Source organism: Eutrigla gurnardus, assembly GCF_963514095.1.
Source record: "Eutrigla gurnardus genome assembly, chromosome: 3".
Classification (NCBI taxonomy): Eukaryota; Metazoa; Chordata; class Actinopteri; order Perciformes; family Triglidae; genus Eutrigla; species Eutrigla gurnardus.
This window is the reverse complement of record NC_139917.1, coordinates 15,953,721-15,971,807: the sequence shown is the minus strand read 5'-3', so window position 1 is coordinate 15,971,807 and position 18,087 is coordinate 15,953,721. Positions and strand designations below refer to the sequence as shown.

At 41.2% G+C, this 18,087-nt stretch overlaps 1 protein-coding gene across 1 annotated transcript in view; it reads right to left on the bottom strand.

Moving 5' to 3' along the window:
• The window catches only part of LOC311011220 (zeta-sarcoglycan-like), a 303,588-nt gene that overhangs the window by 4,586 nt on the left and 280,915 nt on the right, over window positions 1–18,087 (bottom strand). Inside the window, exon 7 of the mRNA XM_084006038.1 lies at window positions 12,051–12,174. Within this exon, the coding sequence (XP_083862164.1) occupies window positions 12,051–12,174 (124 nt within the window). The remainder of the gene's footprint in view (window positions 1–12,050; window positions 12,175–18,087) is intronic.

Sequence of the window (18,087 nt, the reverse complement as noted above, 5' to 3'; positions counted from 1 at the left end):
GCTTGCTTCCCATCTCTCTCTCTAGCACTCACACACCCTAAAGCTGGGCGATAATCTCAGCAGACATGCGTACCGACATCATTCATCTCCTTCATGTCCCTTTAGAAACGAGGAGAGGGAAAATGAAAAAGTGTGGCCAGGAGTGCAAAACAGGCGGAGGGAAAAGAGGGGAATGAGACGGAGCAGGATGAAAGCATGACTGAGAGAAAATGTCACATCAGAAGTTGGAAGAGGAAAACAGGATGAATGAAAGAAAAAAGGAGGTGTGGAATTAGGGATTCAGATACACCAACAGCTAGGAACCAATTAGTATAACTAATGGTTTGACACCGGCTGACGGGGCACATCTCTATCCGTATAAACAACAAGCACACATACAGTATAAACACCCACACACACACACTGTACATCTATTAGCCTGGAGATAAATTGGCAGGTAATAGACTGAGGTAAGCTGAAAGACGTAACCTAAGTGTCGTCCTAAGTAACCTCCCTCGGTTCATTCCCAATCCTTCTATCTAAAGCTTGGTGTTTTACTTGGTGGTGAGACATGTTGTTGATTCAATCATATGCTGATTGATAGAAATGTACTTTCTTATTTGCACTGTATTGGAAATCTCATTCAAAGTGTCCTACAACACTGTTTCGGCGACACAGAGTCCACATTTCGGGAATCTCAACAGCAGACATGTTAGGTGCAACGTTTGCATGATTAATAGTCAGTTTGGCCACAAATACCAATGAGAATAAGATTTAGGATGACAAATATTGGAATTTTCCTCATGTTTTATATATAGCACACATTATACCCTATAAATGAATGCTTCCTCCAAGGCGATCGTTTAATCTGTTTGTCCATATAGTCATATTTGAATGATTCTGGAGTTCACTGAGTTTATGTTAATGTAGATATTCTCTAGATTATCTTCATAATAGTCTTGTTTGGAGACATTTCGGAGGGAAGGTTTCCATTATTCAAAAATAAATAGTGAGCCTCTTTGAACCTACTGTGTACAGCTATCTCATTAGTCCACCATGGCCCTTGGTTTTAATAACACAGTAACAATGACAACAAGACTCTTTCAGAGCTTGTGAAAAACGAATATGTGCACTTATCTCCCCATGTGCCGGGCAAAGGAAAATACCACACCACATCTAGAAATGTCAAGGTAAGCATTTAACAGGTCCCTGGTGCACACCTGTCATCTTCCCTTTGGCTCCCCAATAAAAGCTGCCAGGTTAGTCTATCAGGAAGAAGGGCTGTTGGCAACACGGTCCCAGTTTTATTCTAAAACAAAAGCCTGCTTGCCATAGCCATGGAAACCTAAGGTGAGCTTGGACATAGCAACGGGGATGGGAGAATGAGGAGATAAATATTCTCAAAACAAACTGAGGGGAGGAGAACGGGGGGGTCAAAGACGGAGGAGGAAGAGGAGATGGAGAGGGAGGGGTGTTTTTTATGAGATTGGAGAGAGAAGGAGGCGATTAGTAGGTAAACGAGAGACTTACAAGGCAGGATGGAGCGAAGAAGAGGTCAACAGAGAGGGGCTGAAGGGTGGGAGCAAAGAGAGACAGAAATAGATGGATGCTGGGTAGCAGGCAATAAATGCAATGGAGGACAGGTGGTGGATGGACAGATGGATGATGAGAGGAAATGGAAGTAGAGGAAGGGGAGCGTAAGTCATTTGTTAGAGCTTAAGGTTGGATTAGCGTGGACATTCATCCCAAATGAAAGTGTCAGTAAGTATGAGGTTTTATGTAACATGTGAACGTAGCAACAGCGACTGTGGATGTAATAGTGTTTACGAATAGAGTATGAAGGAGTGCTTGTTGTCGAGTGCATTGTTCTACACATATACAGCCACATGCCTGCATTTGATCTGCATGTGTGTGTGTGTGTGTGTGTGTGTGTGTGTGTGTGTGTGCATGGGTTTGTGGTATTACATGGATACATGTTCTCCTATATCACTCACCTGTATGAGCACATCAAAGGAAATAGTGGGCTCTATTGAGGCCTTGATATCATGTCTCTTGGAAGCCGTTATGGTGCTACCAGGCAGGAGCAAATGTTCACTGAATTCACATATAAGGCAGGCACTTAAAAAAGTAGACTCTTTCTTTTCATCATTATCATTAGCAGCAGTCCTCTACCTACATGGATGTTCTGTGTCTGGTATCAGTGGTTCTATTGATTCACTCACTGATACCTTTACCAGAAACCTGCTAATCATGCACATGCTGAGGAAGGCAGAGCCCAAAAAGGTCTTTGTGTATAGTGGAACGTTGCTGATGATTTAATAAAAAGATGATTTTAGAGGACGTAAGAAAAGGAGCCTAGTTTTCAGCCTGACATGATTATACATTTTATCAGACACAGAGAAAAGTAATCTTTCATTTCAAATGAAACCTAAAAACAATCCTTTATGCTGATGATTTGAATTTGACGTGCGCATGTATGCCAAAGCTCCCATTTGGATCATGTATCTGTTACTGTAAATGTGCATGTATATGCAGCAATGTGTCCATCTACATTTACACAGATATGGGTAGCATTCAAAACAACAGGAACACCTGGTAGTACAAAACATTATCAACACTATCATAGAGTTGAATTTCTGTTGATATTTTCTTGTCTTCTACCTGTATGCATGTGGAATTATGAAGTGTGTGTGTGTGTGTCAGCCTGCGTCTGATGATGTCTGTCTCTATGTGTACGTGTCCCTCTTGCATTTGCATAAATGTACACGTCTGGGTGTCTGAGGCCATCTCTCTCCAGCATCGGTTTAGCAAACACATTGCTCTGGTGTCAAGGAGATGGGGAACATGCGGGAAGCAGCAATTATGGAGGGTCAGAACATTTTTCATGGATGATTTCCTCTGGCACAGCTGAGGAACAAAGACGATTGGAGGCAAATGTGCTGCGACAGACGTGGGAACGGCGGCGAGTTTCCCTGAGATGAGAGTGGGAGGGAAACGGACAGCGGAGGAGATACGAGGGTTATAGTGTCTTTGTGGGGAGATCAGGAGAAAGGGCAAGTGTTGGGGGTGCGTTGAGGAGTAGTTTAGGAGGACAAAGCGTGTATGGAGGAGAGCGGGAGTGGGGAGTCTCGTGGAAGAGAAGAGGTGAATGAATAGATAATGGGGTGAAAAATGAAATGTTGGTGAAAAAACATTCAGGACAGAAAGCTTTTTTATGCTGCTTTTTTGTTGTTTGCTGTGACAAATAGTCTACCTTTTCCATCTTTTCCATCATATTTCATCAGTTGCAAATACCCATTCACTTTACTGCATCTTTCTTTAAATGCTTTTATAGTCAAATAGTAGTAATCACTTGCTGGACAAACAAATCATATACATGTTCAAACTGAGGTATAAAGAGCCTTTTTGGTACCAATGTGTGTATACGCAAATTGTAATGCATGATGTAAAATTAATGGAGCGAATTTTGAATTGTAGAGTTGAACGCTCCCAGTTTACGTGAGGTGTTTCGCCAAATTACTGTTTGAAAGGAGAACATCTGGCGACAAGATAGTCAAGAGCCTGGATTCAAGCCCGACTGAACCTGACAAAAAGCATGTTGATCGCTGATACGCTACCTTCAATATTTTTAAACCTGTATAACCTGTTACCTCATCCATCTTATCTGCCTGATTAAAAGTTGACTGGCTGTTAAATGATGTTTGAAATCTCAAAATCAAAACCAAATCTCTTAAAAATTGCATTCCCTGTGGAACAGGAACTGTTTGTTTGGACAGCTCGAAGTCACCAATGTGATGAAACCAGATCCAGGTTGGCGTGCTGTGATTCCCTGACAAAGTGTGCAGAATGTACGGCTCCTGTGATCAGACTCTTCTTCAGGTCCAATCAAACCTTTGCACAGACTCGAGGCACGCAGCAGTTTAAGTTATACTGACGTGGAACCCGAGTGGACAAGAAAGTGTCAACAACAGAAAAGTCTTTGAGGGAATAGGAGTTGAGGGAGGGAGGCATGACAGAGGTCGAAAGGACAATAACAATACAATTTCACCAGCACGCACACAGACACACACACACACACATGCACACTTAGTAACACACAGAATTCTGCACACACAAAAACATTCAAGTTCACCTAACCTCAGCTCACCTTGCCTCCCATTCTCTTATTCCTTCTTTCTTGCTCCCCCTGCACACACACACACACACACACACACACACACACACACACACGCTCCAACAACACAAATAGGTGGGAGGTTGTGAAGCTATCTGAGTGTATTACACAGACCATTAGGCGTGTGGAATGGACAGATGCTGGAATGGGAGCTGACAATGGACTAAATGACAGAGGCAGGAGAGAGACTGAGTGTGGTAACCCAGATGAAGCGGGTGCATGAAGCGATATCAGTCTGCTCTACTGTACCCCCCACACACACACACACACACACACACACACACACATAGACACACACACATGCATTCAGAGCAAACATCCACAGGAATAGAGACACACAACAGCACACAGTCAGGCAGAGAAGCAGTGGCAGAATAACAGAAACACGCTGATAGACGGTTACAGTAATAAGAGAGAAAGAAAAACAGACAAAACTCCCACGAAAGGCTGAGACTGCGTTGCGTCAGACTGACGGAAGCGCACGCACGCACGCACGCACGCACGCACACACACACACACACACACACACACACACACACACACACACACACACACACTCTATGAATGGCTCTGGCACTGTGAAGTATAGGCTAATGAATTTTCCAACGTTAATCACACCTTTTTGAAAAACATCCACTCCTCCCATCTATTGGCAGGTATCTATTAATCTGTTTTCTATCTCTTATAAACACACGTCTCACACACACACACACACACGCACACACTCATCTCAAAGTGTGGTACTGGATGATGGAAACAAGTCTGCAGGTAAACAGAGAGGCTCTAGAGACTGAGACAGGACATGGCTATGGTTGTGTGCTACGAGTGCACTCTGTGCGTTTGTGTGTGTGTATATCTGTGCATACACACTCATATGTGTGCTTAAATGAGTCTTGAGCTTGGTGTGTTTAATGTGTGTGTGTGTGTGCACATGTGGCTGGATGTTATGTAGATATGTAGATACATCCAGTGTATTGCGTCCATTTGTTTGAGTGTGTGCACTTTTTCAGGACTCATTTCCTGTGTGTTTCCGTGTATGTGTGTGTGTGTGTGTTTACATATTTGCGGGGCTTTCCACAGCATCAGCGTGTACTTCGCGACAGGGAGTTGCCCCCTGCCAGCATTCTAATTCACTCACCATTCTGCCTTACCCGCAGGTAAAACAACAAGCAGCAGGGGAAAAAAAGGCCATTCCCAGTGTAGCAGCCCAATAACACCTCCAGGCTACAGCGTCTTAATAAACCCCTGCATTGTGTCAACAAACGATAAAACTCCATGGTAACCTAACTTTGTAAAAAGTTTCTGCTGTTAACCTGATTTCACCTCGCCGCAGTCAGCAGCAGAGGGAGGCAAGACTCATGTTATTACCCATGTGCATATTGTGAACACAAAGATGCAAATATGCATGTCGGACATTTAATATTTCTTTATCTGAAAAGAGTTTAAGATGATGGTGACACTTTAAGCTATTGGTAATGGTTTGCTATTGTTTACTTCCGAATGAGGCTGACTTTGGACTGATGTCTGTATTTTTTCTGCGTGGACCCATGTACCAGCTTCCAATCCCATGAACGATACGCTGCTGTCCTGTATTACACACATCTCCCAAATGCTGCATTATATTTAGACTCACTGCTTTGATTGGCACATCCTGTTCACCACGCCATCCACTCTACTCCTGAACTTAAAGAACCAGTAGTATAGAACAGAGATGTTGTCTGTTGACGAGTGAGCTGGTCACTAGCTGGCTAATGAGTAGTCAAATACAGAAATGCACATATAGTATACTATATGTATTGCTTTTGTAAAACAGGCCTAGAGGCCAACGTCAGCAATACATCTGCATTTGTGTTTAGGAAGAATGCATTTTTTAGTAAATATCTGTCAACAGTGGATAGGGTTGGGGTTAGTCTCCGGACATGTTATGTCATTAGAAAATGACTGAGTCATGTTTGGCCTGCATTAATACTCGTAGTTAAACCACAAACTACTGTTGGAGCTTATGTGCCCGACTGTTCTAGGCATTTAGACGGTATTTGCTGAGTGCGTTGCAGTATCACTCCCTAAAGCGCATTTTTTTCTGGCTGTCTGCTTCTCAACAGACAGCAAACAAACATCAAAATGTAAGCATTTTGCACACTAATTGGTGCTCTGGTTTATCCCGCTGTGAAGGACCTTTTTCCGCTTGACTTCTTATTCAGCCTTTCTGACATTATGGGTGTATTAAGAACGAAAATGTTAGATCTATAAATCTGTGACAAGGATCCTGTTTGATATTACAGTTTTTTCCAATCGCTAACACTAAAATGACATGCATAGCAGAACTATTTCAACTGACACACAGAGAGCAAAACCCCTTCTCAAGTCCCCAAAACTTTAAACACACATTTACACACATTTTGCAACTCAAAATGGCACTTTTTAAATGCACTGAACACGGTTCCCTGCATAAGACACAACAATCTGACATAAAGTCACATGTTTGCCATTTCAAAACACTGGCATTCAAAATGACAGTACATGAGCCAATTAGCTCCTATATGTGCCACCATTGTTAATAGTTACTGCTTCAATCAGGAAGTCTTCTTTTTCTAAATTTTTTCTGCAATTTTCTTTTTCAGTTGTAAATACAGTATATCTACTTTGCATGTGTTGCACTGACTTGTTTGGTAAAAAAATCAAAAAATCTATGTTAACATCAACATATATGTGTGTATCTGCAAATATCTCTGCTCATGTGAACAATCTGAACTATTTCAGTGTTATGGCAAAGCATACTAAATATGAGAGTGCTTTTCATTATGCCCAACAGTGTGTAGTTGGGACAACAATAATATGAATGAAGTGTGTGCCATTGGGTGCAGAAGTTTGATTTTGATAAAGTTATATGTAGTTTTGGTTGTAGTGCTTCATTTTGCAGGATATATGAGGTATTTTGCAGTTTGGGTGTGTGGTTTTGTGAATTGTGTTAAGTATTTTGATAAAACTAGCCTAGTTTGCAAAATTGTGTTTTATCAATTGGAAAAAGAACTGTAAGGCTTTAAATGCAACAGGTACTCTGAGTCATCAGTGGAAATAAAAGTAAAACTTTAGAGCCATTTAGTCAGCCGGCTTACTCAATTCTTTAAAACCAATTTCTCCAGCCATGGCTGAAAACACGACTCCTTTTCAGCAAATGCAGACTACATGTTCCAGTCTGCGAGGGTGTCGATTCTCTAAGGAGTTGTGTGGTAAGATGAGCGGCGAGTGAGACGAAACTACTTCTTCAGTAAAAAGACAGCCAGAGGATGAGAATGAGTGATGCACAAGAGTTGCTGACAAGCGCTGCGGATGCATAAAGTGCATATCATGAGACGAGTAGAAGACGGGATAGATTGATGGAGAGTTAACTTAGAAATAATCAACAAAGAGACGAGTGGAGAGAGGCAGTGAGAGGGGGAACAAACTTGAAGAGAGAAGATAATGGATGGACAAGAAAGAAAGACAGTGAATTAATGTAGGACAGAAAGAGATGGAGGGAGAAAGAGAGGAAGGGAATTGATAAAAAAAAAAAAAAAAAGCCAGGAGGACTGCAGGAATCCTGAGAGGATCTGTCAGCTCTCGTTGGCTTTGATTTTAATGGAAGCCAGCGCTCCTCTACCTCTAACCCATTTGGCCCTAATTCCAGCGCTGCTTTCCAAACTTTTTAAACTTTAATGGCCCCTTCTTAAGTGCCAGCTGCTGACAACATTGATTTGGCTTTAAGCCTCGCTGTCCTGCACGCCTTTATTTTCTCCTGCAAAATCGACAGAAACATCTATTTTCTGCCATCCGCCTCCACCTCCCACTCCTCCGATCCTCCTTCTATCCTCCCTTCAGCAGCTCTCCTCTGTTCATTTGATGGTGTCAGCGGTCGGGGGAAAGCTCCTATGAGAATGAATGAAATGGAAGCTTATGGGTATAAGAATAAGCCGTTCTTTTAGGGGGCGTGTGTAGGTAATTTTCGCCGCTTGGACGGATACTTCCTTTGCACACAAAATGCAATGACGTGGTGTTGTGGTGCTGACTAGTGTTGCTTACAAGTGAGCAGTATTGTGTCATCTGCAACTCTCTCATCTGATTTGATCATGTTTTTATCTTCTGATTTACCATTGATTACACAGTACAAAAAAAAAAAAAAAATAATAATAATCTTAAGGTTTCAACAAACTGTTCCACTAAATTCTAACTTTGACTGGATTAAAAAGTATAACCCTGCAGCAGACATACCCGTAGGCTGATCTACAAAGGCGAGCATCATTGGATAGCTCTCAAATCCCTGGTGGTCCCAGGATCAGAGTCTTGGAAAGTAGTCAAATCAGACATTATAAATAATCCACTTGAGCTAGACAAGTAAACAGGATGATGCTCCAGATGCTCTTCATGTCTCTTTACCTGTCTGACTGACTTTGACTTCCTGTCCCTATATCCCCAGTATCTTTAAACGTCCCCTCTGAACAATCAGTTCAGTTCAGACATAAGACAACAACCTGCAGAATCATAATGTGTAACCTGAAGCGGCTCTTTGTGTGGTCACAGTATGTCACGGTAGGCTGCTCTTCCTTGAATAGGAAGGAAGGAAGGGTGTCAAATAACGCACACACTTGTGAATTCACACATTTGATCTTCAAAGTAGGAGAAAAGGCTCTGGTTGAATGAGCGGTTTTAAAAGCACATCTTTAAATGCTTATTTTGAATAGCAGGGTAATCAACTGGCAATGACTCATTAATAGAACACCCTAGTAACTCTTTATAGAAAATAGTTCCATGTCAAGTCTCATGTCAAATATGACATTATAATTGTATACATTAATCACATCTATTGGAATCTCAAGCTCACAGCTGCATTTCACATGGGTGAATTATTTGGAGCATTTGTGAACACATTTACACCTGCACTTATTAAGCTGTATTGAAGTGCCTCGTTACGTCTGGCAAACGGGTGCCGTACTGCCGGATGGGTGACAAGGTTGGTCCTTCAGTTTCTCAAGCCTTGCCAAAGGCCCACACCACAATCCTTGTGACACCCAGCTGCATGCTATTGTTCGCCATCAATACGGAGACATCTATTTTTACAGCGATGACAGAGAGAGAGGGAGACGGAGAGAGACAGAGATAGATAATGGACGAACAAAGAGCAGACAGAGACAAAAGAATACATGAAACAGAGGGAGAGACAGAAAGAGATGACAGAAAAATGGGAAAAATTATAATCCTCTCTACCCTCCCCTTTCCCTGGGAAGTGACAGCCACAGTGATGTATAACCCCGGCAGTAGAAAGTTAATTAGATAGGCTGGGTTACTTAGAGATGAAAGACCGAGAGGCTGAGGAGGAGAGGAGGGAGTCAGAGGATGAGAAGAACATGTAGAAGAAGACAGTAAAGAAAGGAGGGTTGTGAGAAAAGGGGTAGATGGGAAGTTGCCTGAAGAAGCAAAGGGCCTTGTTGGAATGTCGTTTTGCCTTGACACTCAAATACAGCCATAACGATACCACAGACACATGCTCCAAAATGCAAGAAGGGAACCATGGCTCCAATGGCACCCTTGTGCTTGGCTTAAGGACACACTTGAACATGTCGTGTGCGCTGCTGAGCAGGTGATTGCATGTCTGCCCTCCATCAGACAAAGTGTATGACCAAAAGAGCAGGATGAAAACAGGCTCAGGCAACCATCTGCCCCCTAAACTGTCTCACTGGAAGACAGCGCCCGTCCAATGGAACCAAAACCAGCCTTGGGACTTCAGCTCCCCAACTATCTCGCTGTGGTGGCCACAGACTGTGAGGGTGTCAGTTTAGTAGTTTGCTCCCTTTAAAACTGCTCTCAAAATGTCTAATTTTATTCCCTTTGTCATTGTCCCTTTGACAGTTTTTGCTAGACTGCTTGGACTGCAGTTCTAATTTGATGTTGGGACTGAAATATGTTGACATCCTTCAACCTTTTGGCCGTCTTTGACATCCCTCAAACGTATTTTATGGGCTAAGAAATAATTTAGCTGTAAAAAAAAACGTGATACTGTGGATAACATCCAGTTCATAATGGTGAATAGTAGATATAAAGAAATAATATTAAATAAATAAAGAAACAGATCTTGTTACTTTGTCATTAGTCATTTGTTTTGGTGCAATAAAGTCATTGATCCTGATTTATAGTTATATTCTTGTAATATTTGTCGAAACATCCACACCAAGTTTGCAGTCCCCAGTATACCACTCAGATCTTAGTAATAGTAATACAACCGTGAAAAGTAAAAGTCCTGCATTAAATATTTTAATTCATTAAAAGTACGCAATTAGAAGTATAAATTAATACCAAAATACACTAAAATACCAAAAAGTAAAAAAATACTCATTATGCAGAATGAACCGGTTCAGAAACATTTTGTACTGAAACTACTGAAACTACTGATGCGTGCACTTCAGTGTTGCAGCTGTCAAGGCAGGGCTCATTTTAATGACTGCATATACTTCTGAGTAGATAAATCTATAATAAGAAAACATAACATGAATAACAAAAGATATCAATCTGCATCTGCAAAGTAAGAAAAGCTGTATATGTACTGAAATATACTGATTTAGAACAAGACGTACAATGTTGTGGAGATGAAGCATGAAGTAGCAGAAAATGGAAATAGTCATGTCAAGTACAAATACCTCAAAATGGTCCTTGAGTACAGTACTTAAGTACATGTAATTAGTTACTTTCTACCACTTCAGCATACCATTGAACAATGTCTTTGTTACATAAGGCTTATAATTAGTGTTTATATATCAAAACTACCTCACAGGATCAAACTTTTCCACACTCTCTACTCACCTCTCTGTAATATTCTGGCTGCACATATTAATTATATATTTGAAAAGTCCACCATCTCTTCTGACATTCCGTCTTATTATTTTAATACCAATATGCCAGAGCTGTCCCAAGAGTTTGGTGACCTCTGTGTGCTTAATTTAACTCAGACCTCCTGGTATCTGGATGAAGCTGTATACTTTTAAGAAGTAAGGCCCGGTGGATGGAAACTAGACAAGGAACTGAGGACGAAGGAGAACAAGAGAAAAGCAGAAGAACTGTTGTTTTGTCTGTATGTGTGTGTGTGTGTGTGTGTGTATATGCGATAGAAGACAGTGTGTTTGTGTGTATGACTGACAATGACAGTGAGTGCGAAGAACGAGAGGGGGCCATTCTTCTGTTAATTACTGAGTTAATGACACACTATGCTCCAGCGGACATGCAACATGGCAGGCTGATGCACACACACACACACACACACACACACACACACACACACACACACACACACACACACACACACTAGGATAATGGCTGCTTCTGTGCACACACAACGTGGCAGGCTGCTATGCAAAGAACTTGACAGTGAGATAGCAGGCTAACAATGATACACACACACACACGCACACACACACAAACACAGACACACACACACAGCAGCAACTGACAGGGAACCTCATCAAACCGGCTTTAATGAAGTCACTTCTCCCAAATAGAAGAGGAGAAGAAAGGAGGGATGAGAGGGGGAGGGCAGAAAAGGAGGACAAGGTCGCCTGGATTGATGACGCTCATTAGCCTAATAAGGTACTTTAATGAAGCGGGCCCAACACTATAGAGTGCTATAGACTCTATAGACACACACAGACACACACACACACTAGTCTGTGTTGTCCCTTGTATTTATCGATGAACATAGCTATTTTGGTCCGTTTCTCTCACAAACGAATACTGACGCACACCACAGACACATACATATGTATATATATATATATATAATATGATACCCTCAGACATACTAAAACATATGAATCACTTCATCCTCATAGACATGTTTACACCCAAACAAAGCCTAAGATGGAAACACACTCACCTCTCCTTCCGAGGATTGCAAGAGGAGGTCTTTCCTACAGGACGCCGTAAAGTCTCCCACTCCAGCATTGACCTCCACTCCTCTAGGGGCCTCCAGGGTCAGGGTCCGAGTCGGCGACTCCAGCCTGGGAAATGTAAACACACTTTGGTCATGTTGGAAGCTGGGGAAACCCAACTGCAGAGGCAGTATGAACAGGAGCCTGATGCGGTTACCACAGGATGAATAAACCTTTTAATATTACATGTTAGTCCATGAATAGTTATGCAGTTCAAATGATGAACCTCTTTGGGTTTCTGGCCGAGCAACAATAATTGGGTGAATAGCATTTCAGCTCACTGTGTAGCCAGAGACGCATTCAGAGTTACCTGACACACTCACTTTCCTCTGGTTTCATTTCTTCTCGTTTTACTGTGCAGCAACTCTTAACTTTGCCTTTGAGAAAACCGACAAGAATGAATATGAATAATTGTTCTACTGCACTGCTCCGTAGTGCTCTGACCATGGTTGGAGTCTCTCCCCTTGGAGCGCAAGGGGTCAGTAGCTAAGCCTGTGACTCAAAGTTGAAAACAATGAGAGATGATTAAACAGCTTGGTGGTGTTAGATAAGCACAGTGCTTTCGCTCAAGGGCATGTTGGCAAGTGGAATTAAATAGAGCGCTTACGGCAAAGCAGACAGAATTACAATTTATGAAGTGTGAGTATGACAAATTAAACAGCATGCTCACAACAAAGATAAAATAAGAGAAAACGCTTTGCGAAAAGGGCGCTTTTCCAGAGAAGCTTTGCTCAAGGGTACTTCAGAAGGCTGGTTACCAAATCCCTCCTGAAAGGTTGAAGGGATAAAGCATTCCAGCCAAAAGGGATGGATTCATTGAATTTATGATGTGCGTTCTGTCTGTGGCTGGATAACAGAGAGACCTCAACTAGCACCAGTGCCTTGGCCAAAGGCACTTTGGCTGGGAGTGAACCTACCAAGCTTCCTCTGTTAGTGTCCTTCACATTCACACTCAATCCTGCACACCTGCGAGCCATCCTCTCATCAAGCTCCCATTAAATGCTTGCATTTCTGACTTACTTGACTGATGGAAACGCTTAAAATGTTGGACATTTCCAGATGTTTCTCTTCTTTTTAAGTGAATACTTAATACGGCAAAGATGCAGTTACTGTGTTTAAGTGTTTGGTTGACCCTGCGTAATTCATTTGCACTTTATATTTCTATATCAACATCGCTCCTTTGCTGCTTCTATTATTTTCAGGGTGTTGTTGCTATGGCAACGATTCAACCTTGAGAAGCTGTTTAGTTGGGGGTTGGATTTTTAAAATACTTTCGTCTTTTGAGAGAAACTAAAGACATCAACTGATTGACTGAGCTAATTCCATTAATTCCAAATGCAGATTCACTGAATTTAAGACTTCTCCTTCATTAAATTGCAACAAGCTGAAGCGGAGCACATTAGCAGCGTCGGGATAATGCCACTTGATTTAAGAAAATGCTTGAAGCGGGCTGGTTTGCATCAGAATTAAGTCATCTCACTCCGCTAATTTGCTACTCGCATTTAAATGAAAATGGGATTTTATGAGTTAGTATCAGACTAAATGATTTACGATGTGCTGTGTACTTTGTTTGGTGTAATGGGAAGACCTTTACGAATCACATCATTTTCTCCATCAGCATGTCTGAGTTTGCTCTTTGCCACAGCTAAATGTGCTGTTTATTCTGGGTTGAAGGTCATGGTACTGGAGGAGTGGAGAAGTCGTGAGGTGGATTAAAGGTTGAGGGAAGGTTAGCTGAGTAGTATAACAGGTGTTAGATGCACACTCTTCACATTGGCCCTGGGAGTGTGAGAGAGTAATCGCTGCAGCAGTCAGAGGTTAAGAAGGAGAGAAACAAAGAGCGAGACGGACCGACAACCAAACAGATAAACAAGAGATTAAAAGAGTTTGAGGGAATGGAAACAGGACAACTCATGCATGTGCAATGGAGAGAGAGAGAGAGGGAGAGAGACAGAGACAGAGAGAGAGCTTGCTGGTCTAGTCAACAGCAGTGATGTGAGGATCTTAGGCTGGTTTGACAGTTGAGGCAATTACAGTGACGCTGCTGCAGGCTCAAACCAGCTCTGATGGGCAGACACACACATACATACTGACTATCTATCACTCTATGTCTCTCACCCACCCCCCCTCTCTCTCTGTCCGTCTCTCTCCCTGTTTGCTTTCACCTCTTTTTTAATTCACCCGTCCTTCACAAACATGCCATTTCCCACTTTCTTTACCTCCAGTTTTTCCTCATTTTTTAAACTGCCTGATATAGAGACATAATGTAGCATATCTGTACATTTGTCATGTGGAAAACTCATATCTTCAGTATGTCAACTATTCAGATATAGTTTGACCAGCACACACTTTCGAAAAAATGAATTTGGGATAAAGAGGCACCATTTCTTTAACATTCAAGCAGGCAGCAACCCCCAGGATTGAAAAGTTCTTCACAAATGGACATCTTGGGGCGACTCCTCCGGCTGCAAAAAGTCTGTGTAATCTGTGTAATCTTGCATAGGAGTCTATCAGAATATGATATGAATACTTCTCACTTGATTTATTATATCAGTATATATCAGTAAATACAACAGCTAGTTTCAAGTCTTCAACGCAGCATGTGTTCATTTAGTAAATTATGGTCCATTTACAGTCAAATAGAGGATAAAGCAGGCGTTAGGGCGTCACTACCTTGTGATGTACCACTACTGCTGCTCCTTTTAATGTAACTTTAAACCTTCCATAGTTTGGTCACAAAAAATGTCTTATTCTGTGTTTTTGATTGTATTTGGCTTTCTCGTGTCACTTGGTTGCAAATAAAACAAGGTGGCGATGGTCAAAAAGCAAGATCTTAAACCAATACCGTCATGGTGACTACGTCCACGTTTTACAGTCTATGCACTCAAGGAGAAATGAAATACACAGCCGTGGGGAAATTGAAGAGTGTCCGAGCAGAAGATTCTGTAACTTATACGATAATGTGTTCCAATTCTTAAACCGCAAGAACAAATCAATTCTGTCAATGTCAGTAGTTGGCAACAGAAAACCCCAGAAAAAAAGCTGCTGTGTGATGCATTATAGTGAGTATGACCAGGATGAATGGCTTTCATAATAAAATTGCCATGAACATCGATTAACAGCTGAAAAATTGGGTTTGAGGTTTCAACTTGATTAACTTTGGATAATTTATGTGTTCGATGATAGTCTGGAGGCCAGTGTTAACGCTGTGTATTTTATTACTGCTCTGTGAATGATGATGTTCTTAATTTATGAATGTGTCATTGTGTGCTCATGTACTTGAGGTATCAGCATTCTCATATGGGCCACCAAATTACTTATTAACTTGTGAATTTGAGGAACAATAATGTCTTGAAAATATTTTGACAAAGAATGGATAGTTTCAACTATATTTTGTGTTAAATTCTAACTAACGTTCACATGCCAACATTCTCAAATAAGAGCATGCTAAGAGTATAACCAGTATAACCACTGTACCTACTGAACAATGTCACTTTGAACATGCGTCACTGCTGCGTCTAATATTGTACTGTGTATAAGTACAGCCTAACTTACTGCACCTTACTGCATCATTATTTACATTAAAATACACGTGTATCAGCATTCTCATATATATATATATATATATATATATATATATATATATATATATATATATATATATATATATATATATATATATATAGTTCAGTCATATATGTCAGTCCCCCACTTTGGTCCAGATCTCAGCAACTATTATTGACATTTTGTACATACATTCATATTCCTTAGGGGACTAACCCTGTTGATCTCCTGACTTTCCTCCTGCAAAACACACACACACACACACACACACACACACACACACACACACACACACACACACACACACACACACACACACACACACACACAAAGTTTCTGGTCGGGCCTCTGTGTGTTGGTGTTTTCATGGTGCAGATAGCAGGAGTCTGCAGCTAAGCCGTTATCTTTGCAATTCATTATTATCAGAGAAAACCGTCGTCCCTCCCTCCCTTTCAATTCTTATGTTGTTCCTCCCTTTCTCTCTCTCAATCCCCCTCTCCCTCATGCTAACCCGTGTCCCCTCCTCTTCTCACATAGATCTGTTTTGACCTTCAGTTGTGACAAGGCCATTTTATACAACCCCATATTTGTCCAACCTGACAAGATAAGCAGGGCTGAAATACATCAACATAAAATGGGTTTTATCTTAATTCATTTCTAGGGAAAAACAGAGGGAGACGGGGAGGGGAGGGCCTTAGATATTCAAAAAGAAAAACAAATGCAGGAAAAGAAGAGGAGGAGAGTCCAATTTCTGCACATTTCAAGAAATACATTATCTAAAGATCCTCAGATCTGTCTGAAATATAAGTAGGGAGTTACAGTAAAACCAAAAATCCCATTTGTTTATTTTCTTGTTTAGATGTTACATCTAAGTTTGATCTTCACTCCTATTTTGTCCTCTCTGCTCGTGTCCACTGTTCACTGAATGCATTCATAATTTCCAATATATTTAAATAGTGACTTTGTGTTTTGCCTGTGAGGGTTTGCAATGGTCAGTGTGTAAAGCTCAACTAACAACAGTGTTCAAACGGCCCTGACATTGGACCTAATACCTGAGTTTCTGAGAGGTCTATTGTCCTTTGACTTGACTCATAGAACCAGGCCTTGAAGGTCGGACTACTCTTTAACCCTTTAAAGACCCTTTAACCAGCAGACATGTTGACTTGTGACAGCAGGAAAAGCACAGGTGTTAGTCATAGTAATATAATGATGCTGCTTTCTCCTCCAGCATGCACATACCAGGACCCTCTGAATGAAACAGCTAAGTAGAATTAAGTCAGCATTCATTTTAGCATTAACACTTGTGCTTTTCCTGCTGCATAGTAAATCACAGTCATTCTGGGTTAGTTTCTCGCATCCCCGCCACTCACAAGTCACATTCTGTTGCAAGAATTTGGAGGAACATTTTGCACACCACATGTCAAGGCCCACTTTGTATTTGAAATGTTATTTTTCAGCTCCAGATGTGGCATTTTGGCTGTAAAGAACAAGCATAATTTTGAAAATAGTGGCTTGTATGACATTTTAAATAAATACTATATGACCAAAATCATCAGCCAGCTCCTTGTGATTTCACAATCAGCTGAGAATTTGCATAAATATTTGATGTGGTTTATATTTGTCTTACCTCTCCTAGTAAACAGTATCCTAAATGTCATCTTAATCTCATTTTAGTGAGTTGAACTGAACCCCAACCATTGAGTTTAGAGATGCAAATGCTTTTTGTGTACAACCATTGATGTGAAACAGGGTGGAGCATTTCTGTTGTGTAATTCATTGGTGGGGCCCTGCACAAATCTCTAAGGTCACTTTATCTAGACTGCCCAACACATCCACTCGATGTTATTATGGGAGCATAAATGTTCCATACATTAAAAACAACAAACAACTTACTAAATGTGGAAAACAAAACAAAAGGATGAATGATGGTTGAATGATGGAATGTCATACGTCCTACAAACTCTGGGATGAAACTGCATATTTTCAAGAAATGACTTCATTTGGTGTATTTTTGAAAGCAGTGTGAGATGTTGGGAAGAAATCTATCTGGAAATGTTGAAATGGGGGCTTTTTAGTGTGATTTATATTTCCCAGAAGACTTGGCTGACATTCATCCTGCCCTTTTCCTATTCAGAACCATTGAAAGCCAAAACACCTTATCGCCACCTTGCCATTTGGGACGCAAACCTTTAACCTTTTCACGCTAAATGCTCCGTCACTTGCCTCAGTGACCCTGCTGCCACCGGCATACCCCATCCAACAGGCACTTTAAAAACTTTTTTAATTTTAAAAAGTGGTGCTGAGTGATGCATTGAAACAAGACAAAAGACAGAAAAAGTGACACCCTTTGACTTTTAGAGAGTTGGATCGAGACAGAAGGCAGAAATTTGGCATTTCTAAAGCATCCTGACTTTTGCA